Source organism: Hetaerina americana, unplaced genomic scaffold, assembly GCF_022747635.1.
Source record: "Hetaerina americana unplaced genomic scaffold, ioHetAmer1.1.p SCAF_3, whole genome shotgun sequence".
In the NCBI taxonomy this organism is placed as follows: Eukaryota; Metazoa; Arthropoda; class Insecta; order Odonata; family Calopterygidae; genus Hetaerina; species Hetaerina americana.
The window spans coordinates 57,297,668-57,321,652 of record NW_027286874.1 but is presented as its reverse complement, the minus strand read 5'-3'; the positions used below and the strand labels follow the sequence as shown (position 1 = coordinate 57,321,652).

Genomic DNA, 23,985 nt, shown 5'->3' with positions numbered 1-23,985 from the left:
TATGAGACAGGTCATGGCCTATGATTGAAATAATTTCCATTGATTTTATAAATTTTTAAGGATTTTATATTCACAAATTGATCTGTAATATGAGTGTCAAAATTTTATCTGAATCGTCATGTTAGCTTTCTGCTCATTCATATGGAATTCATCTATGTACTCATTGGTACGAAGAATTTATAGCGATTTGTCCTGAAAATTGTCGTACTTCTAGTTGCCATCCGAGTCATCCAGCGGATCGGGAATTGCCAGAGGTGACTTAGAGGGAACAAGATCAGTCGGATAAGTAAAATCCCACCCGAGTGTACGAAATAGTCCCAATAGTACAATAGGCACTACTTTTAATATTTCGATAAGCGATGGTTTAAGAAAAAGTAAATTTATGGTGATAATCGCATATTTTTCGCCTAAAATAGCTGGAAATAAATAGGTTATTTCACTGATTACCGGAATAAGAAAACTCTCTTTGGTGAAGCGCGAATATTTTTTCAGCTAAGGTTTCCCCGGTGATGCAGAAATGACACCACGGTGTAACTTAAACGAAACTGTCGTCTGGCCAGATGGAAAAATGCGCGAGTAACCCGAAAACCCTGGTGCTACTGATGTTTTTGTTAATGTCTAATTGCTATACGTTTTAAAAATACCAACGCACTGGATTCTGACAAGTTTATTTATCTCTGAATCGGAGTTAACGGACATATCAGCTCATGGTTGTGTTTCACAAAGGTTTTCAATGTATTAAATTCGCGTTCATAATTTCAGCTTGTGAAATGCGTGCCTAGTACCATTCAGGTGTTCATGCGTCTTGTTTCTACTTTCATAGAACTTTTAATGTCGCAGCTCTTTCTCGATGTGTCATTTTCTAACCTTGTTCAGGCAAACTCCGCCTCCCTTGCTCTCTTTCCTCTTCATCACCTCTTCAATTCATTCATTCTCTTGTTCTTTTTTGTCGAGTTGTGATCATAAAAAAATAAGGTTACATCGCCTCTCAACCGCCGACTACTCGTTTCCTTCCTCTTCCCCATGCTATCTCACTCATTATCACTTTCATCTCTTTATCTTCTTCCTTCTCCACCCTCAGCCACCCCTCTCTCCCTTCCTGTCCACTCATTAACTTCCTCCCTTCGGTCGCTCTTCACGAGCTTCTCCCTTTTCTAAAAGGGACCCACCCTTCTTCTGCGTGCCTCTCCTTCCCATCTAAATTCCGCCCGTTTCACTCCCTCCTCGATGGTATGGAGATTTCTCCCACTCCTCCTCTCCCTCTTCCCCATCCTCCCTTCTCATTCCCATTGTGAGGGTAGGCCGAAAAGGTTTTCATAAGGCACATTATTTTTCCGAATCCTTTCAACCGGAAAGGGAGATAATGACGACCAGGGAACGAGATTTTTGGAAGAAGCAAGACTACGACAGTTCCTTCATCTCCTTATGCATATCTTTGCTTTTGTCACTTCTGTGTTTTATTTGCTGCGTCCTTTCTATACAATTTTCTCCTGAAAGTTATGCTGTTTTTCAAATTTGTGTAAATAGTAGTAGTCTAATTGTTAACTCGGCCTTTTTATTGACCCTTTTGCTTTATCCTTTCATTTAAATCAGTCGACAATACTCGGGAAGTAAAAGCACAAAAGGCAGACTTCGCAGCAACTTTCTTCAAAGTATCTGAATTCTTGTCGTAGCTTTATGAGTAAAGAGAAAAGAATATGTTTAGCTCTGGCCAAGCGTACTTAAAATGTGGATTTAATGTGATGGATATAATAATAATGTAATGATACAATTAATTGAAACGGATGTGATAATATATGGTCTTTAATTGCTGAATTAATTTGGAATAGCGACTTTGTTTTCATGAACATTAGTATGGTTTAATTTTCTGTATATTATGCGCTCTTTGACGTAGTGATTTAATAAAAAATATTACTTTCTAGAGTGAATATGGTTGGATATATGTTGAGAAAATTGACTCCTCAATTTGCTGTTAAATAATAATGTAAAAAATAAAATTAGTATTTGATATTATTGCCACAAATAGAATTATAGAACGTGTATGGTGTCCCCAGCAAGATGAATGTTTCCAATTTTAAACATCGTTCCAATCAAAGAATTTGCTTACATTGAAAAAATCGTCAGCATATCTTTTTTTATAAATAAGACTTTTGATGGTGTGGTATAGGGTGCTCTCATCTTTAATTATTTTGCGTCCTACCCTGAGTACTTTGAATATTAGAAAAAAATAAATTTTATCAAATACTCCATTTCCATCAATTTATTTTTTAATTAGTTACCCTGCACATTCGTCTTTTTCACATTAATTATTAACTTTATTTTGAGTTTTTCAAAAATAGAAATAACTCAAAGCGTGCGTGTGTAAAGCTGGTCACATGAAGCGATCAATTATTATTAATCAGTTAGTCATTATCAACAGTTGCTAGTTATTTCATAAATGAACAAAGGAAACGTATGAATGGGTAATGCAATATTTTTAGAGGTGTGAACTAGGTGTGGGCACATGTAATAGTTTCAAGGAAGACTCTCGGGAATACGCCCGCACAAGGTAAAACTTGAGTTTGGTTTGGGCTCATTAAGAGTTTTTTTACAGCTCTAAACGAAAAAACTTACCTTAAATGGAAATAACATCATTATTATAAATTAAAAGTCACTTTTATCTTACTTGAATTACGAATAACTATGGTAGAAAAGGATGTGATTTCTCGGCATCCTTTCTGTCTTATGTGTGAATATATTAGCATCTGCCTTTTTGAAACGTGCGTGGAAGAACACAGTCACCTTTGAGCTTCTCATATACAAAGAGGGTTAACAAATGGCTTCCCCAACTGCAACAACGGAAAATCTGAGAAAAAGAGACCTTGGAGGAAATGTGATGTCAAGGATATTCCGAGACAGCGAACGCTGGAGACTTTAAGCCTTTGAGACTTTTGTCATCATTTTTCTTAGATTAGCATATACGTTTCACGTTGGTGGTTCCTACCAAAGGTAGTTTTACTTACAAGATCTCTTCGTTGGTCCTTTGGCAGGCGGTAGGTTAGAGGGAGAAAAGACGAAAATTCTCCCATCTCATTTCGTTTGCGCAGCGACGGGATACTTTGTCTCGTTGTATTACACCACCATTTCCTTAAAATTAATTTCGAATGTAAATCTGATGACATTCCCTCGCTATTCCTAACACCTCTCTCGTTTAATATGATTAAGCTTGGCTCTTGCTTTCATTTCCTTTGTTATAAAGTTTGATCTTGGCTCCACTTCACTCCTAAAAAAATTACAGCTGAGGCGCGCGAACTTTTTTTCTTTACTGCCCTTATCCATCGAAGCCCACCCAGCGTGCTCGTGTCCCGTTTTCCCTTTCTCTTGACTCTACTCCTGCTTTACTTTCTTTCGACCCTCATTAGCCCCACCATTACCCGTCACCCATCTGGAAGTGGTCCCTTCTTTCATCCCACCTCCGAATCCACAGCCAACGATCGTATGATGGTGGATTCCCTGCTTATTTCCTCCGCCATTGTACCATTATGCCGGAGATCAGTAGCTTGCTGCCTCTTTTTTATTCCTTCGGAAAGGGAATGCAAAAAATGTGTTAATTCGATCGTGTCCGCTTTTTCCGTTCTAGAATTGCTTCTTCTTGTTTAATGGAGTTTTACCTTTTCCCGTAATTTTGAGTTTCCACTCTCACAATTGGTATTAATGCAAGTCGATGCGAGGTAGCATAAAGGTCATGCCTTCTGGCTGGAAAAAAGAATGTGAAAGGGGAAACTGAAATGATTCAGTTCGAGGGATTAATTGCGTTTTTTCTAGCAGGTGGGTATCGAATTTTCATCTAATTTCCGTTAAAATTGACGTCGTCTTTCTAAACGCTCGGTTCTTTTTTTATTTTGTGCGATACTATTTTATTAAGCTTGTAAATTCCCCCAGTATTATGAGTTTACTCGCTTGAAAATTGATACTTTTGACTGTTAAGTACTTTATATTCATCTTGTTTCTTTGTTATTGCATGATAATTTTCCACTTCAGGGACTCACTTTCGGTAAGCGAGGTATTTTGCGTTGAATATTTGCATATGATGCGGTGATCTTTGCTGATATGTTTTCTCATGCTTAATTATTAGTACCTTTTTTTAACTTTTTTCATGCAGGAGTTTTAAATATTAATGATCGTCAGGAAAATTCAGTATACATTTAATTACATAAATTATTTAAAAAAATTAACTTTAAGTTGGTTTGAGTTACATCTTTTCCTCTAGCTCATGATTATACGTATGTTTGATTTAATTTTCGTGCATCTTCAATTCGTCTCCATACCCATACCCTTAAATACGCTCATGGAGAACACAATTCTTTTTTCTCTTTTCAATAATATCTGGTTTTATTGGCCCATATGGATTATCAAATCTTAAAATTACTAATTTTTAGTTGATCTAGTGATTAAATTAGTATGAACGGAGCACTTCTGTTCAAAAATGAGCACGTACTTCCTTTTTATTTATTTAGGCCAGTTAAGGAATAGGTTTTTAATTCATAGGTTAAAAAGCTACAGCACAAAACTATGGTACAACATTATGCCACTATTTCCAAATATTTATGTATTCCATGCAATTATTTTTTTAAATTCTGAATTATTATCCTTTGCTTTAATTAAGACCCCTATTTACAGATGATAAAATCAGAGTGATAAAACAGAACGATTATTCCGTTGACGAGGACACATGAAGAATTAAAATTTGCGCCAACTCATTTACTTTTAACTGAAGAAGAATTAGATTAGGATTTTAAAAATATAATAGAATTAGGAAAAAACTGTATTTGTTGAAATATAATATATTCATATTACGTATTCAAACAAAGGGAGTGCCTGAGATTATATTGCTTAGCCCTTTAAAATTTTTAAGTTCGGTTACATCTCTGATTATTATCAATGATGGAATTGGAACGCTGTAAAGTAAAAATATTTCATTTTGATTATGTATTCGTGAAATAATAATTCCTTAGATAATAAAAAAATTGTATAGAAGTAAATATTTTATGAACATCTTTATAAGATCTCAAAATCTTACGTAATAATTTTTAACCTTGTAATGATGATGAATAACTTGGTTCATTGTAATAAAAGTTCTCTTTCAATTGTAACTTTTTACAAAAATATAACCACAAAATAGAACACAACATAACGTAGAATATCGTAGATTACTTAGCTACACCTTTCTTGCTTGCAATGTGAATGTCAGATGGATACGATTTCATACTTATTGCTTTCTTACTACTCAATGATATTTGCACTCACTATTTATTTGCAGAATTTTATGCGCTGCTTTCCTTTTGGATATTTCAGGAACTCAAAGAAGTGAAATAAATCACGAGAAAATTCAAATAAATGAGAATCAAATGAATTAAAAGAACCGAGTAAATGGTGGGTTTTCAACGAGGAATATCCCAAACCAAGCGAAAAAACGACCACTTAGTCAAAGGCGTGCGACTCCGAGGAAAAATTTCCGCAAGATTTATTATCATTATCGCGTTAGAAAAGGTTTTTTACGTCCCTATTATCTAGCAATGATTTTCAATTAACGGCTCTCGGAATGAAAAATTAATTGATGGTCTAATTTTTATACCCGGTATTCGCCTCTTGTATTGCCCCTTAGAAAGGTAGACATTCTTGAGAGAGATAATTTTGCTGGTATTGGAATTTGATACATCTATTACCATTGTTTTAAGGAGATAAAAACGAAAAGGTTTCGATGAGGATTAATGGCTCATGAACCAGTCATTTCTTCTGGAAGGAATGTGTAAAGGCTATTTTCCTTAACTCCCCCTTTTGAATAAAATTAAACCTTATTTTAAATAAATGAAACATTAGGGTCTGCTTCCAAGATTTTCGTCCTCAAGCCTTCATTTTACTACGAGAATCAATTTGAAATCGTTATTAACCGTATCGTATTTTTCTCTCACTTCTATGTACTTTAGGTACTTTACAACTTAAATCCCCTATTTATTTGATTTACTTTGTTATAAAATATAATATATAAATGTGATGTGTCAACCATGTTGTATATAAATATTTATATGAAAAATTTTTTAAGCGCCTTTATCATAAATGTAGATGTAAACCCCTCATTAAAGTTTATTGATCTTCACTTATTTAGGAATATATACTAAATTTGTTGATTTCACAAAAATTATTATATACTCAGTTGGACCGGTTTTATCACACAACATTGGTGGAAACTTCAGGGACCTTCAAGTGTCAACTATGAAACCCTATGCCCTTCTACGAATAAGACGAATATTTTTTGTGACATCTGCGTAGCTTGTATTCAATCCTTTAAGATGAGAACTCACAAAATTGAGGCTGGCATCATTGATTATAATCAACGGTCGCTGCCATATGCCTTCTTTTCAAACGTGCATTGATGGTTATTACGTTGAAATACTACGTTTCCTCTTTTCAAAATGAGCCTTACATTACCATATCCTGAAATACTACAAATATTTTTCACTACGGAGATTGTATATTGAGGGTCTGTCCCAAAAGTAGTAGGGCTGAATCTACAAAAAAAAAATAAATTGCCAGAATTGATAAAGTCACTCAAAAGTCTTCGAAGTAGCACGCCGCTGCCAGCGGATTTTCCACTCCCGGATTGCTCCTAAGCGCCCTCGTCACGTCCTGTTGTAACGCTTCTACCCGAGCTGTGGTGACGTCCTTTCAGCACGGACGACATTGTCCAGAATTATTTGCGAGAAGCTCTTGGCAGATCCGATTGCGAGTTTCCTTTTGTTCGTCGGAGGGTTCTTGCGGCGACAACTTCGCACACACCTTTCTCATGACCATGTTTTTGGTCACAAGTAGATACAAGATAAGTACATCAGAAACCATGCGAACAGTAAGTCTGCGATCCCTGTCCCGGAAAAACTTAACTCTTGCAAAATTTTTCTCCCTTTTTGAAGTCCAAGGGCGTCCTAAACATTCGGCGTCTTCAACATTTTTCTACCCTCCCGAAAAAATTGCGCCAGTCAAAAACACCCAATCTACCCATGGAATTATCACCATAAGCTGCCTTGAGTATGTGATGAGTTTTTTTTAATCAGTTTAGATCAGTTTCATACAAAATTTGATGGCATATCGCTATTCCAATAACTTGTTCATTACGGAGCGTAACGAGGTGACGTTATAGAAATTTCGCAAACGAACCATCCGCACTCCACAAAGGAAGGGAACCAGCTGCCTACGACCTCCAGACTTTTCTGGGACTCCCCTCTTTCAAACCCAGTCAATTATCAATTACGGATGTATGTCATGTCTTAAAGAGAAATAATGTTCATTAGTCATTACTTTCCTCAGAGATGTGTTTGCAGTTCAAGAAATTCTATTTTTATGTCCCTATTTATCACTGCTGGACCTTTCCTAACTTTCCTATTTATGTCTGCCTTCTTTTTTTAATGTATGCTCTCATTGTATCTTAGCGCTCTGCCACCTATTTCCTGTCACATTCTTGACCAATTTACAAAAGTGAATACTGTTATATCTCAGAAACACAGTTTCGTGCTAGCTTTTTTCTATACCATAACTCTACTTTTTTGTACGAGGTTATCAATTTCAATATCTCTAAAGTTTCCCCATGGTTTAACCATATTAGTTACTGACGTTGAGTGTTCCTTTATCCGTGCCTAGTCATAGCATAATCTCTTTCGGATCCAATTGGTATCTCTGCACACCATTTGTACGTAAGGCAACGTTGGTTTTATTAATTAGATTTTAGTCAATACCTTTTACATACAAAATCTAACATCCTCTCACCACGTTCGTTCCTTGATCCTTGAGAATATTAGCACCTACATCTACATCTACTTAATACCCCGCAACCCGCCACAAGGGCGTGTGGTGGTGTTAGGGCATCACCCGTAATTAAGAAAAAACCGTATGCAAAAGCCAAAAATTTATAGTCCATCAACAAAACATGGTATACATTCATGCAAAAACCCCCTACATGCCACACACCTGCAAACACTCATACTACCAACTAACATACACATACACCTAAAAATATACCTGATGTTTTTGCAATGTTTAATTTTATTCCGACTTGTAAATTAAATGTTTATAATATTGCTAAAGTGGTTTCTTAATATTATGATTTCTGATTGTTGAGGGAAAGAAAGGGTATTTGTATATATCTGTACTTGAATCTATCTTCCTTATTTTATCTTTGCGGTTTGTTCTACCTCAGTAGTGTGGGGCCATTACAATTATTTCGGTTTCATCGTTAAACTCGTTTGTTCTGAGCCTTTCTGGAAGTCTAAGCCTCGCTTGTTCTCTTCGTATTTCAAGTGGCTCCCACTACCTCGCTCTCATCCCTTCGTGTCCTCATTTTCTAAAATACCGTTAGGAAATGTAAAATGCTTTAGGTCAAGAGGAAATGGGACCGGGAATATGGGATTATGGGAATATTTGTAGAAAAATCTCATTATCGGTAAACATTCTAGGTAAACTATACATTAATGATACACTTACTACAATTCAAGGCTGACGGAAAGTTTAGCGGAGGAATAGGAAAACTTGGAGAAATAGAAGTGAGAGAGGTTCCTTGATTTCTTTAATCGTTAAGGAGGGGATCAAATTAAATTTCCGAGGTTTATCTGCTGCTCTAAGTTTTTCAAGTGTATTTATAGGTTTTTTCGGAAAGAGTGGTCCTGAGACAGATAGGAAAGTCTGAGTCTGGACGTAAAGCGAAACGCATGTGGAAAAAACAACTTGTAGTTTTACGATGCAGCAGACCAAGGGTGAAGTGAGGAGGAAGAGACAGAGGGAAAGGTAAAAGGGTGGTAAATGAAGAAGAGACAGAGTAAAAATAACAGGGTGCTTAGGGAAATATGCCTACTAGGGAGAGAGGTGAGTTTTTTGGAAATGCGCTTGGTGCTCTTCGCTTCCTTTTCGTTCATTTCTCTTTCTCCTTTTTGTTTTTTGAAGGGAGCTATCGATCCGCGGAAAGACTGGGTTGAGGACTAGGTTAGATATTCAGCCAGCCGGTAAATTGGTGTCGAGTAAAAGTTTAAGCAGAGAGTGAGTGGGCGAGTTCGAATTGAAGCAGGCAGGCTCTGATGGACCTACATCATCGTCTCGAGTTTCGCTTTTCATCGAGTCTAAACATTACTTTTTACCTGCCGTGTTTCTGTTACCTGGCTACTAGTATAAGTAAACGTAAGTCTAATTAGAAAGTTGGTATTTTGAAAAGAACGAAAAACACGTTGAATTAAAAAGTGGTAAAAGCGCATGAAAGTGTATTTACACTATACGATTTTTCAAATTAAAACGATTCCCCCTAATCTTTAATGGAACTTCATATAATGGCCTGTTGGTTCGCATATTTTTTAAAAATAAAATTCGCTTGCATTAGTGAATGAATGCTGATTGCATTATCTGTGCTATTTTGTAACTGCAAATGAAACTGTTCTAGGGAACATTTTAAACGAATTTAGTTTTCCCACTTCATGAATACGTGAAAAGTTTCAATGCGATGAGAATGAGGAACATGGTGGATCACGAGGATTAAATAATAAAGCCTAGCACGCATTGTAACCGATTGCGCTCACTCGTATTGTCGGAACCTTGGTCTCTCTTTTAACTCATGTATGGCAGGAAAATGAATGCGACAATTGAAGGCTTGTACGAAAATGTACCTAGCGAAGGAACTGATTGAAAATAGGCAGTGAATAATTGGACACAGAGCGATTGTTGCTTAGCTTGTCCAACGTATGCGTAAACGTTTCCGAGTGACATTGGGAGTTTTAGGGGGTTTGGTTGAATGGGGGTGTTTTGGAGCAGCGGTAGGCAGTAGTGAGAGCATTCCGAAAGGGAAGACAGGATTTTGCAATAGGATATGAGGGGAGAATGGGGTTTTGGGGATGGTAGTGGGAGTGGGTTGGACTTGAATTAGTGGACGGGCGGGTTGAACGAGGCGGGGGGTGGGAATAGTTTGAGGATTGGATTTGGATTGGGGATGGGATATGAGCGCTGGCCTGTGTATGGAACCCGGAACACAAGGGAGTCGCCGAAATCAATTAAAATATTCACGAGAAATCCGCATGGTGAATTACTCCGCTCCAAACCCGCAATCAGTCAAAGAACATAACTTTCAGGGAACGTACATTGCAATACTCCTGAGCGCCCTGGATCTATCACTGTGCTCACACATGAGTTGAACTGTGGAAATACTCATTAAGTAGATTGCTTCGTCGCCTTTTGGAAATTGGCAGTGTGTAGACTTGAGCAAAACAATTCAAATACCTCCTCTTCTTATTCCCTTCATTTTCTCTCCCTTTTGTATTTTGGTAAGACTTGCACTCATAGAATACGAGTAATCCCTCGTGCAGTATTCTCTCATGTCTCCTGCGGTGCCATTTTACGCTCATCAACAGGAATCCTTTCATTTCCTCGTCATTTTTTCCTAAGAACATTATCAATAATCGATGGGGAAATGAACGAACAATTTCCGAGATTTCTTAGAAGTGGCAATGTAAAATAAACGGTCGACATGAACTAGTGGAATTCATAGTTTATCAGTCCCTTTACTAGCCATCATTGTGTTCATAGTGTTCGTAAAATAATCCCAAGTCTTTACTCTACCTCTCTTGTGGTCATAGCCCAAATTAAACTTTCTTTTTGTGCAAATACATTAAATATACTGTTTATTTCCAGTCACATTAGAAAAATGCAAAATGTTGAAGGTAATTATGAAACAGCTTATTTTAACCCTCTGTTACTGTAATTTGAATGCAGTTTCGATTTCGGGAAAAAAGTACGAAGCAAAAACGTATTACGATATTTGATCATGTTTTAAATTACAGAACGATCTCTGAAGTTGAGTCTAAAACTTTGATAAAAAATATTTACGTAGTTGACCTGCTTCATAATTATTCGTAGTTGGTCTTCTTCGTGATTATTTCCACCGGATGGAAATTTGAAGCATATGAATAAAATAATAAAGGCTCAATCTGAAATTTGAAGCATTTAAATAAATTGATATAAGCTCAATCTGGAACCATTTGACAATCATAGTACTTACCGACTGGCTTCTCTAATGAGCAGCATTATTCAAACCTGCAATAACTCATTGAACTTTAGGAGAGCTAAAGTATTGTAGGTTATTGAGTATTTTAGTGCTTAAAATATATGGAAATATTAATAATTTTCCTTAAATACTATATATATCTTAGTAAAATTGAAATTATTGATAGAAATGCACGGTTTAAAAATAAGACGTACTATACTATTTTTACCAAAGAAAACAATGGAATACGACTGTCTAACTACGGGTTAGACATCTATCGTCCTAACCAAAAACCGGTGCTTATGATAATTTAGAATTTATTTTATTTGCTGATTACTTATGATATCAGCTACTGGTTCAATTGCATCTTTCACATTTGCTTTTAAGGGGTTACCGTCAAGGTGAATGGTTTTTACGCTCTTAAATTGTTGCATTGGTTCACCATTGTAGTCATCCGTGCATTTTATTTTTACTAAGGATAGTTATATTCAACAAAAATTCTCTAAAAACCTAATGTTTACGTAGCGTCATATGTTGCCAATGGAAGTTTAACCAATTTCCCTAAATATACTGTTTGTTATATTTCAGTATGGTACACCTCCAAATACAAATACTATCAATAGAGTATTTTCTATATAATATGTATGCCATAAAAATGTTTATGTGGGATGAGCTATTCTTAAGTCCTCTGTTTTACTCACCACTGTACTAAAGATTTTTTATAGTATTGATACCCAATCAGGGAGTCGCGGCAGTTCAGAGGTAGAGCGTTGGACTATTGACTGGAGGGCTCGGGTTCGAGTCCCGGCAAGCTTCTCTGGGCACCATCAGCTCCACCCAAGCTTTGTGATTTTTCTGGTACCAGGTCTTTCTGGGAAACCATTGCCGGTACAAAGAAAGGAACTGGCCTCCCTACCCTGATGTGTGAATTTCACCCAACATTGGGTTTAGTACTGGGTGAACTCTACCATCACCTACCAAACAAACCTTCTGGTTGATTAATGTGTTTAGGATTTATACACAATTAATTCGTAAACAATCTGTTTTTATTCTAAGAAATAGAGTTGTATTTACTTTGGAATAAAACAAAATTTGGGAATTTGGACTCAATATGATTGAAAGGTCGATCTTTCAAGGAAATATTCCGAATCAGCCGCGTCATATTCGTCTCAATTTAAACTACGGATAAAAGTTTCACCTGACCCTCCATTCATACAACACATTCTGGACGCTGTCGCGTCAAATTATTACTTTAATCTGTATGTGCTTCTCCACTCCATTCCTCCCTTATCCTCGCTCACAACTCCTCTCCCCATCTCTCTCCACTCTTGCGCTCATCTCTCACGCGCAAACCCCCACCCTAATTCCACCATGCCCCTAATCCCAAACCAATTCCACCAGCCACCGTTGTCCATCACTTTCGGTTCCGAAAAATCACTAATTTTTTTTTCATAGGTCGACTACGGGTTAGCTCAAGTATTGTAAGATTCATTAATGAGAGAAGGACTTTTAATTTCCTCTTGGGCAACGGAGGTTTGATATATTTAGAGTGTTTTTAATACCAATACGCGTATAAGGATAATCTCTCTAAAAGATTTCCAATTGGCTAACAGATTTAGAGTCATGTTTTAATCTTTTATTGCTGTTCCTAACCATGGATCTAATTTCAACTGTTACTTAATAACTTCGGGATGTTCTACTCCAGAATATAATATTTCAACATGTTGCATATGTTGCAGGAATATATTAATTATAGAATAAATGCTTATTTTATCAATTAATCGACTTTATTTTAAGCTATTTATTTTTTAATTTTTAAGAGAAATATCTCTGTAATTCATCCCCTTAAATCGTGTGTGTGTGAGAGTATGCATGGGGTGGCAGCATAATAATGCTAATTTGAATTCAAATCCCCTTAAAATCAGCAAATTATGCTACCGACCCATGTACAAGGTGTGATCAAAAAAGGACCGGACTGATTTCATTCTGCGCAAACCTTTCAACTGATCGAAACGAGACAGTGCGCCACATCTAGCGATACATCTGGCGAATAAAACGAGAGGGGTTGCGTTTGTTTTCGTCGAGTCGTTACGCAGCAGCAGCGGTTCATGTCTTAATCTATTCGTCGCCTCGTGCAAGACTGCTTCTCCGGTATAAATTCATCGCCATTTAGTGGAAGTGTACGGTGAGAAGTGTATGGATATCAAAAACGTGCGGAAGTGGTGCAGGGAGTTTTTTGATGGCCGGGAAAACGTCCACGGTGAGCACCTTTGATTTCGACAGAGTTTGCCGGAATCAACGGTGGCTAAGATTGACCAGATGGTGCGCAATAACCGGAAAATTATCCTTCATGAGATAAAGGAAGGCCTTAATGATGAGAGTGGCTACTTCTCCGTGCAGAATATTGTGTCGGAGGTCCTCGGTTACGACAAAGTGTCTCACCAAAGGAGTGTGTTCGTATCATGACAATGCGCATCTGCCACATCAAACGACCACCCTACTCAATGAATTCGGCTGGGATATCATCGACCACCTCACAGCCCGGACGTTGCCCCCGGCGATTACCACTTGTTTCCCGCTCTCAAAAAGCACCTTGGAGGACAGAAATTCAAGTCAGACGGGGAAGTGCAAGAAGCAGTCGTCAGTTGGCTTCGTGACGCGGCGGGATAAAGGTACGACGCCGGTATTAAAACGCTGCTTACAAGGATGCAGAAAGAGATTCATCGTCAAGGCGACTATGTAGAAAAATAGCTAAATGCTCAGCCTTTCCTACGATGTATACTAAATTGAGAATAAATTTGTTTTTTCATGAAAAAAATAGGAGACCTTACTTTTTGAATCGCCCTCGTAAGTGTGTGCGCGTGTATTTACAGTTGTAAGCTGCCATATTTCAGATTCTCTTTAATCTATTCCGTAATCTGCAGTTTGCCTAATTTTACCTATTGCTTTTGTGTTGATTTTCAAAGTCTCTTAGTTTTCCGCATTTTAAAGTAGAAGCATTTTTTTTAAATTTTCCCTCTATCTCTGAAAATGAGGTGTTTTGTTTTTCCCCATGTAAACTCCCGCTCGAGCCAACGCCAGTCATTGTCATTTATGCTCTCTCCGTTCTTATTTGTGACTCGATATCTTACTTCGCATACTCATCTCCAGACAAAATTTCTGCTTGCATTTTACTCTCGTTACTTCATTTAAATATCTTAATTTGGCTTGTTATGCGATCCTTGGTTTATATTTCCGTGTATTATTTTCTCCGAAACGCAAACTGACTTCTTCAATACTTCTTCCTGTATTAACGAGGTGATAGTGTCACACATCACTATCCAACCAAAGAAGACGGCGGCTACCTGGTCTCATACCACTCCCAACTCATATAAGACCCTCAGCTGATCGATGGCTTTGAATGTGCGGGAGATAATCTTGTGGTACTTGGTGGGAAACTGGGATGATTTCTGATTATGTCTCAGGACAGCGAGGAGGGCTTTTTTTGCTGTGTTTCTTCCTGACGCTTGTAGAATTTACTTTCTTCGATTCATACCACTGGTTGGCGGTTGGACAAAATTTCCACTTCACCTTCGATGTGTACCGCACCGAAGAGGGGGCTATGAGAGTTAAGTTCCCGAGGCAAGGATATACTTATGTGAGGGCTCTTTCTCACATGGGTCAATCTTAGTCCTGCTTCGGAGTGAGCTCATAACTGGTGAACATAGTGCCCGAGGGTAGCTCTACCGATGTGGTTTGGTATTTAATATAACTCCGCTTCACGTATAAATTAAGAACTTGAAGGTAGTTTCATTTGCCAAAATGAGTCTTCAAAGTCATCTTTCAGTGACGTGAAAAATGTAGTGGATGGAATTGAAGTAGTAATAAATAACTATGCCTCTAGTTAAGATAAACATAGTTTCAATTTCATTCACAATTTACACAAGAGCCAATTTGCCCAAAAGTAAGGAGGGGCGCATTAGCTCGATTTTCTTTTAACGACTCTACCGGCAATCTTCACCGAATAATAGGCCTTGACGTATTCCAAATAATTTGATCGTAAAGCAAGAACCATTTCTTGGTTTAGTACGTAATGAAAATGTCGCCATAATATTAGAGTATGTGTGTTTGCACGCGAGGCTGATCCATTCAGTTCAAGTAACGAATCGGGCATTCCTTAACGCTGATTCAAATGATGAAATCATTAATTAGCCAGGTGAAGATTCTGGTGAAGAGATAAATTAGATGGTACTACATATTTTATAATTCACAGACTACGTTAATGGTCCGCTTCAGGCAATTTAAATAGTATTTTATGAAATTCAATAGCAAAATCGCCAAATAACACTCTTAAATATACGTGCTGCACTCACGTGGTTTGATATCAAAAGGGTGTAACGGATGAATGTAAAGTATATATTCAAGTAGAAATCTATCTACAAAGAAACTTACTTCAAAAGAGCGTTTGGAGAAATTGAATAAATACTTTGCTCAAACTTTTGTTTGATTTGCATGAGCGATGGTAGTGTAATTATGTGCAGTTCGTTAAACGAATGTAACTGATTCCTACGTGCATGAAATAGGTAGAGATATTTATTTACGTGTTTCATGAAGCGAATTGTATATGATTTGTCATTTATTTTGCTCTCATGGGAAAATGAATTCAAACGTTAACTCGAAATCAAATGTATTTACAGTCGGTGTTTGGTAACTTTTAAAGTGCTCTCTCCAAAATAACTATCAAAATTTAAAGAGAACCAACAAAATTGCCTTGAATTTGGCTTTTCGGTCACCGTTTTGCAATTTTAAATTAATATATTATATCTATTAAAGCGATTTTAATAATTAATGAAATTAGCCGGTTAACTGCAATTTTTATTTTGAAAACATTTATTTTCAGCCGCGCTGCAAATTGGGAATTCGGATGAGCCATTGCTCGTATTAGTGCGAATGATGAATTTAATTTAAAAAATGAAATAACATTATTTTAGGGCGTAAACGAAACTTTTTAGAGAAGGCATCATGCTTTCAAATAGTAGTCAAAAGCGAGAAAATGGCGTAAACCAATTACTTTGTCATCATAAAAAACAATTCGACTATTCATTTTATGCTTCTTTTAAGGCTTCTCTTATTGGGTCGACGCGTGTTGAACCGGGATGCCTTTTTAGGTGTGCTACCGGCAACTTTACCTTTTGGGAACAATTTTAGTGTATAAAGGGAGTCACAAATGTATTTATAATCACCTTTTATTAATTAAGCAGTATTTTTTTTAAATATCCTATTTTTTCAACACAACCGATTACGGCAATATTTTTATTTACGAAGGGGAAGTTTTAGAACTGATGTACGTTTAGCGGATCGAAACGTCCTCTTACGTTCGACAAAAAGTAAACAATTCGTAAACAATGGGGGGGTACGTTGAGAATGTTCCTTAATTTTTGAACTTAGAAATAGGTGCAATGAATGAGTGGGTGTCGATTAAAGTGAACCAGGAAATGAAAACTAAAGCAGTGTATGATATACTCAAGTGTTTGAATCTGGTGCGTGATGGCGAAAAGAACAAGGTAATTAAAAGCACGAGAGCATCGTAGTGACATGATCATGCTGAGATGGGGGTTCGTGTTAATGACAACATGGGACTATTGTGGGGAATTATTTTTGCTTTCCTCGGAATAATGAGGTTTCCTAAATATTGCCTTTAAAAATATGTTCTATCCTTTTTACTTTGTTCAATATTTAGTCCAGGAAGAAATAAGTGGGACATGATTTATTTACGGTGCCAAATGCCACACTTGTAGTGAATATTTTAGCAATGGTATTATAATATCTAGGTCAGAAATGTAATTAAAAGAAATTATTGTTGACTGCTTTTGAATTTCAAGGAATGCATCTCCAATGCTATATTTCCCTAAATGTAAGTAATTTTTTTCTTGATCTTTACATGATTATGGGTCATCACAATTGATGCTTTCTAGTAACAGAGGCAACATTTTTGCAAATCATATGCATGCAGTTCCGTGTGGCTTAGCGGATATGAATTCTTAGATTACTTGAATGTGGATTTTTAAGGAAGTTTGTGGTCTGAATGATGTACAAAAAATAATTTCAAATATTTTATTCAATTTCATTTTTTGAAAGTTCTCCCAAGAGCTCTCAAAATCAGTAACAGCTGCACAATTATACAAAAAAAATAAGAAATGGGCTTTTCACTTGATTCGGTGTCCAAAACGTTCTCTTTTCGCTTCATTGTCTATGCCTGTTTTAAAACGTTTTCTATACTATGAAGAAGTATATGACGTTATTTTCATGCATGGCGTATGTTTTGCGGTTTTTCGATGAAACTGCATCGTTGTTGTCTCGATAGCTTCTATAATGGTCTTTTTCAAGGAAATACATCATTTTTTTCTTGACCTACGGTTATTATTACTTTAAAAGACATCGTCTTTGCTTAGATTCCATATTAACATGGTGATTACAATAATTTTCCGTATGCTCTATTATCAAATCAACAAAAACTTTATTTTTCTCCCAGTCATCCCCCGAGAAAAGTAAGACAGTTTAACGGTGATCAAGTTTAGGTAAAAACTAAACCTGTTTGTATCGTTGCAGTACCTCTTGGTAAAGGAATTTGAATACTTTCTACAATCTCTAAAAGTAAAAATGTCATTGCTGCATGTAATAACAATTGTCGAATGAAGCGCTTTGAGATTAAAAAGGGCAGGATGTTGAACGCATTTTACTCTATTCCATGTGATTATTCTCCCTTATTAACTCACGCCTATTATTTCTTTGAAAAAACGCCAAAAAAGAGAGATTATCATGCAATATGGCGAGACGGAAAGAAGTTTTGCCCATTTGCCTCAATTGAATAGTATGAAGATTTTCTCCGACCTCTCGAGAGATTAGTCCATTATTTACAAAATTACCGTACCTCTTCTTGTGATGAGTGTAAGATTCTTCCAACAAAATGTTTTATTAATGAATTCTGTTGTTCAATAAGGTGAAATAAATCATGTTTGATTCTATAATGTGGATGGTATCGTTAAAGCTATCCTTGCATTGTTCTAAAAATGAAAGCAGTTTCGCTTATCATTTCTTAAACCTTTGGCACACAATGATTACATCGTGGTTGAGTGACCGAAATTGTTTACCCTTTTATGAAATGGATGCTTGCCACTGGTAACATTTGGCTTCTATTGAAAATTAACAATTGAATGATTTTTTTGCAATGCTCAGTCATTCAACAACTTTTATTTGGTACCTTAAAGAGTCATCTCATTGCATCAATGAATACAACTCCAATTGCCTCTTATGTCATCCGGCAACTTCAAGTTACTTGAGCTTTGATAAATATTTAAATAAACACATTTTGATGACTGATTTAGTTCTTTCAATGGACTTATGGCCGAATAATTCTTTTCTATCACATCGTTGCTACCTGAATTATATATATTTATGTAATTTTTGTTTTAAATATTGAACAAGGTACGGTCACCTTAATCAAAACCAAAACCCTCACAGAAAAAACCACATATCCTTCAATTTATACCTCATAACCATGAAAAAGGAAAGGGTGACAGCAATATCACCCCCAGCCTTCAGTTTCCTCTTTGCGAAAAAGCAATCTTATCAGGTGAAAGCGTCATTCCTCTGGCCTTTCCATTCTATAGTATCAAGTCCGTCAGAACTCACAAACTATATTCTTGTTATTCAAATAACACTAGTGCCATTAAAAAATTAATCTTGTAGTTTTAAGTATTCTCTAACACCAGTCTGGATTGATCTTTGCCTTTAAAAAAGTCTTGTTGCATCATTTATATCGAACGATGATTTTGGCACAGTAGAACCATTTCATTTATCACACAATTGTTTTGAGACATAGAAAAAAAACAGTTATCACAACGAATCTTCATAATTGATACGTAATCTGATTTCCAGACTTTTTTATGTTATTTCCTTCTATATTACAGCACCATTATAGAGGGATAGTCAGACTCAATGCAATAAAACATTTTCCAGTTTTTTCCTTTCCGATTTTTCCTTCAATCCCAGCATTATGTATTTTGAAACATTTCGTTTACGGGAATGCATTAGTATACTATGGCCATTACACCATTTAACCCATTTTCGTCCTCTTGTACACAGTGATCGTAAAACATCGGATGGAGATATTTTTTATTGCTGAGCGAAGAAAGAATTTGCTCACAACACACGAGGCATGGATTGTAAGACAGTGAATGGCTCGATCTCATGGAATGGAAGGATTTTTTTCATACTATATTCACAAAACTCAAATTCCTCCTCCTTCGCGCCATTCAACGCCTCGCACGTCCTCTCCTGTAAACCTCTTTTTTCATTTTCTTAAATATTTTTCGTAAAAAACCACACTTTCCACCGGCAGAAACATCGATCACCTCAAAAACCACTCTCCGACCTTTGTCACTCAGCAACGATTCACCAACTGGTAATATTTCACGATCGTCTCAACCTCACGAAAAAGATCCCAATTGAACGCTCTCCCACGAATTCGTCTCAACTCAGGTGCTGAGGATCGTCGTTCCGACTCCAACCACCCCATCCTCCTGGCTCTGAATGGAGAAGTGACGATAGGAGACGTAGGATGTGTCCTCCGCGCCGTCCGGGCAGGGCAGCGTCACCATATGGTGATGGTGGTGTTGGTGCCTCGGCAGCGTGGCCTGCCGTGGATGCGCGTGGAGTAGGGTCTGCGAGGACTGGAGGGACGGCTGCCTCGTGGGGAGTGGCGTCGGCAGAAGCGGCGGTAAGTGGAGGCTAGACTGTTGGGACTGCTGCGACTGCGCGTCGCCCCCGTCCCGTTTCGCAGCCGCCCTTTGCTTCTTCAGCTTGAGATAAGACAATGCCCCGACAAGGATAACGAACACGGCGAACCCCATGCAGCTGCCCACGATCAGGCCTAGCCTCCTCGTGAGGATGGAGCCGCCGTTGTTCCCGAAGTCAGGTCCGTCCCCGCCGGGCTGGTAGCCGCCGCCGGGAAGGCTGCCGATGCCAAGGCTTCCGTCCAGCCCGCTGCCCTGAGTGTGACGGCCCCCGTTCCCCTCTATACCCAAGGAAACCCCGTCCGCGTGGTCTAGGGTCCGGACTTGCGTGCACTTGGTCGTCGGGGAGTCCACCATCAGGATCGCCCCCGTCGGCGTTGCGGGAGAAGGGTTGGGCGGCGACAGTCGCTGTAGGGGAATGGAAGGTCGCGGAGTGCTCGCCGAAGCCTCGCTGTCGTTTAGGAGACCCGTGACGCATATGAGATAGTGGGTCGATGGACGCAGTTTCCCCAGCAGCGTGGTCCTAGCGTCCCTGTCCAAGGTCCGAGAACGGACCATGTCGTTTCTGTCGAGGGCATGGTAGGCCACCCTGTAGCCTTTGACACCCGCAATGGCCCATCCGCTGCAAATGGAGAGAAACATGAGGGATAGAAAGGTCTTTTCTTAAAATAAGTTTATTTTAATTCCCTTAATACAGGGTGCGGCATCATAACTACCTTTTTTAAAGGGGTTTTGCTTTATAAAAAAGGAATTTATGTTACCGCACTCTGTATTTGACTCATTTTTACGCCATTGGCAAGACCCTAGGTGTCCATTTTTCGGTTCATACCTTCGGTTCTCCGTTTTTGATTTCTTCTCATTGAATAATTTACTGAATTATTTAGAATTAAAAAGATAATTAAAGAAAGTTGGTCTAATTAAATTGATATCATTAATTCCATTTCGTTAAGGAATATAAGTAGGACAGTGCGTATTTCAGTGCTTCTTAAGTGTTGAAAAATGTAGAATAAGATCAAAGAGCCTTAGAATGCATTTTTTGAGTTTTCATTTTTTTCGTTTACTTTTTGTTCTCGTGAAATTTTTTGGTAGCAATTTTGATATAAATTAACAATTTTTAAATACATTTTGGTGACACACTACCCCATACTTGACCCTAGAATTTTTGATACCGGTGGGTCACATCGGATAACTATTAGAGGCACTAGTTTAAGCGAGGTATTCAAGTGGAATGAATCCAAAATCTTCGCATTATAATAATTTGAAATAACTGAAAAGAATCAGATTTTTCTAACCCTGTGGCCGCTGGCGTGGCCATTATGCCGTTATCATCTCTCCCTTGCCACGACACCACCACCGAGAAAGTCTGAATATCTTGGATGGCCAACTTCATCACTAATGGAGAACTGCAGAATCTTGGTGGCTCTAATTCCATGAAGGCCTCTCCTCTCAACTCTGGTGGGGACTCGCATCGCAGACCCCCAGCCACACTGGTGGTGCCCGAGTTAGCCCCATCTTCTCCTCCTGATCTCCCGGGGGATGGCTGGTCGCTGCCTCCTTCTCCCTCTCCATATGCGCCGTCTCCGCCCTCTCCCAAGTCGCCTCCTGCGCCCGTCGACGCTGCCAGAACCCTCTCGTGGTCATGTAGCCAGGCCCAAAGTTCTTGGGAATCGCAACTGCAGTGCAGTGGATTCTCTGCAAAAGTGTGTTTCATAAATAGGTATATACTAGTAGAATTAAGTTCATTTTTAAACAATTTTACGTGATCTGTGTGATATCCATTTTCCCTCTCATATTTAGCAGTCACAGTCATTTTAATCAAATTTACCAGTATATTAATGTAGGTAACAGTGGTAGGTATTTCTGTTCTATGATATTTAAAGTGTACATAAATGATGGTTAAGTTACACAGATTATTCTTCTGGTGATTAAGGATTACGAAATAAACATTATCCATATTAGCAATACGTAAATTAATAGATAATTAGGTTTGACATCGTGATCCGTGGACGATCTGATAGTTTACTGTGCATCCTTTTCAAATCTAGTTTTAGTTCATGAGGTAGTGAATTTCTTCAAAAGCAATTACATATCATTGCTTCATCGTGTCTAACTATCTAGTGCCCGCTTATTTTTTTATGTATGGCCTTCAGTACAAAATCATTTTGGGGTATCTATTCTTCACTTGGGAAACATAATGCAGACTTCTACATTAGTGTATACTGAATTAATATTTTCAATTCAAAATATGTGCACATATAAATATATGAAATAATATCATATTTAAAGAACAAAATAACAGTGGGCTGGATTAACTTCTTTGAAGTTTGTTGAATTCACGTTGAAAATATTGTGACATGATGTAGTCTGAGGTAAAAACATTGAAATTACATTTCGTTGGATGACGAGGATGAAGCACTTAAACGCCGACCACATAGTAGGAAATTTATAAAAGAGCGACTTCATGCAAACGTGGAAATCTTTTTATTATCATTGTTCTGTAATGTTTTAAAATATTTAAAAACTTTCGTATGCTATTGGTATTTATGAGCTGTAATTTTGAATTAAGTAGCATAACTTGTTGGCATATTATTAGCACAATTGTGACTTTGGATATTTCGATTTTAATATCATTTTTTCAAGGCTTACCCACAAATTTCATTTCACTTGACTCTTTACTTTCGTGATATGAAGGCTTTTCCGTGTTACGAGAAGAATCTTTCAGGGCCCACCCTGCTTTCTTATTTTATTCAAACAGCAGTTTTCATTATGACAGTATGAATTGATGGAGAGAAGACTAAAGTAATAAATTAAGGTGATATTTTTGCTGTAATATGTAGAAAAATGCACAAACCCACTTTTATGCAATGACTATTCGTAACCGTTGGACGCAAATGACAGACATTTGGAAAAGGTAATGGGCTCATTGATTACTTTGGCTTGGAAAAGGTATTGATTACTTTTTCAAATTAATTAATATCTTAAAAGGAAATTGGTTCGCCATTTGCTTCAATTCTTCGTTTCTTTTCCTCTCTTGAGATTTGAATTGATTCTCAATATCCAATTTTCCAGAGACATTTGATATGATTATCTTTTCCCTTAAATTCGGGGCAAAACCAAGGCGCAAAAGGAACGAGGCTAATTAACGCTGCGTGCAAAACAAAGTCACTTTGAGGTTGCCTCTTGGCTATTGGGATAGAATGGCGTGGAGGTGAATGAATGGAATCTCACATTTCTGGCCTTTGAATTTCCTTCGTGATTCATATATTTTTCATGGATATAGGTGCCAAATCCCTAAAGGAAAAGGAATGGTATGATTCATTGCCTCAAGAATAATGTTGTTATTGGTAATGTTTTAATTTATTAGTTTATTAACATTTGTATTCTAATCTATATGATATTTTTTTATAATTTAAAAGCGTGTGTTTTGTGTGAAAATCGCTTGTTAAAAATTTATAAATATCGGAATATCGGTAAGCATCTCTGGCTAGTTTATAGTGGTAAGTAGTTATTCATTAAACGTCTATTGAAATAATTATTGCGGTGTTTATTAATCGAGAATATTATCAGTAGTATACATATTAATAATTTACAAAAAATGAGAACACTACATGGAATTGATATACTACCTTTGACCGTCTATTTAGTGTTGCTTGAAAGTTTCGATTAGAAGTCGCATTTATGGAGAAAAACTACAGTTTAACTACTTTGACTAAAACTGATTTGCGAAACGGAGCCAAATGTTTGCATCCAACACTGAATACCTCCATTTCGGTTTGAAGATAATAAAAAAAACATATTTGATATATTTATTTATAATTTTAAGCCAATTTGCGAGGAAAGATTCCGTTTGTTCACGGAAAAGAATTATTACACGATACACCTCCTCACGTTTTCCGTTGAAGAAAAAATCTCAATATGATTTTATTTATTTTAATAGTGAACTAAAAGATAAAGGCAACGATTTCGCTACAGCCTATGGATAGGGCGAGATGTTACTAATCAATATTTAAGTGGCTTAAATCCGGGTGATGACTTTTAGCATTCCCTACTTTTCCGAAGATGTTCTGGCGACCAAAATTTCTGAGAAACTTTAGACAGCAAAAGGAAAGGTTCTTATTCCCTTATCTTGAAATTGAATGTAATCTAGGGATGTATGCATGCCTT

At 37.3% G+C, this 23,985-nt stretch overlaps 1 protein-coding gene across 1 annotated transcript in view; it reads right to left on the bottom strand.

Annotated features, from left to right (window-relative positions):
- Positions 1 to 17,172: 17,172 nt before the first annotated feature.
- The window catches only part of LOC139690058 (chaoptin-like), a 379,109-nt gene continuing 372,296 nt past the window's right edge, over positions 17,173 to 23,985 (bottom strand). The window contains exons 11-12 of the mRNA XM_071587255.1: positions 21,114 to 21,513; positions 17,173 to 20,443 (exon numbers count right to left, since the gene is read on the bottom strand). Coding sequence (XP_071443356.1) covers positions 19,564 to 20,443; positions 21,114 to 21,513 — 1,280 coding nt within the window. The 3' untranslated portion in view covers positions 17,173 to 19,563. The remainder of the gene's footprint in view (positions 20,444 to 21,113; positions 21,514 to 23,985) is intronic.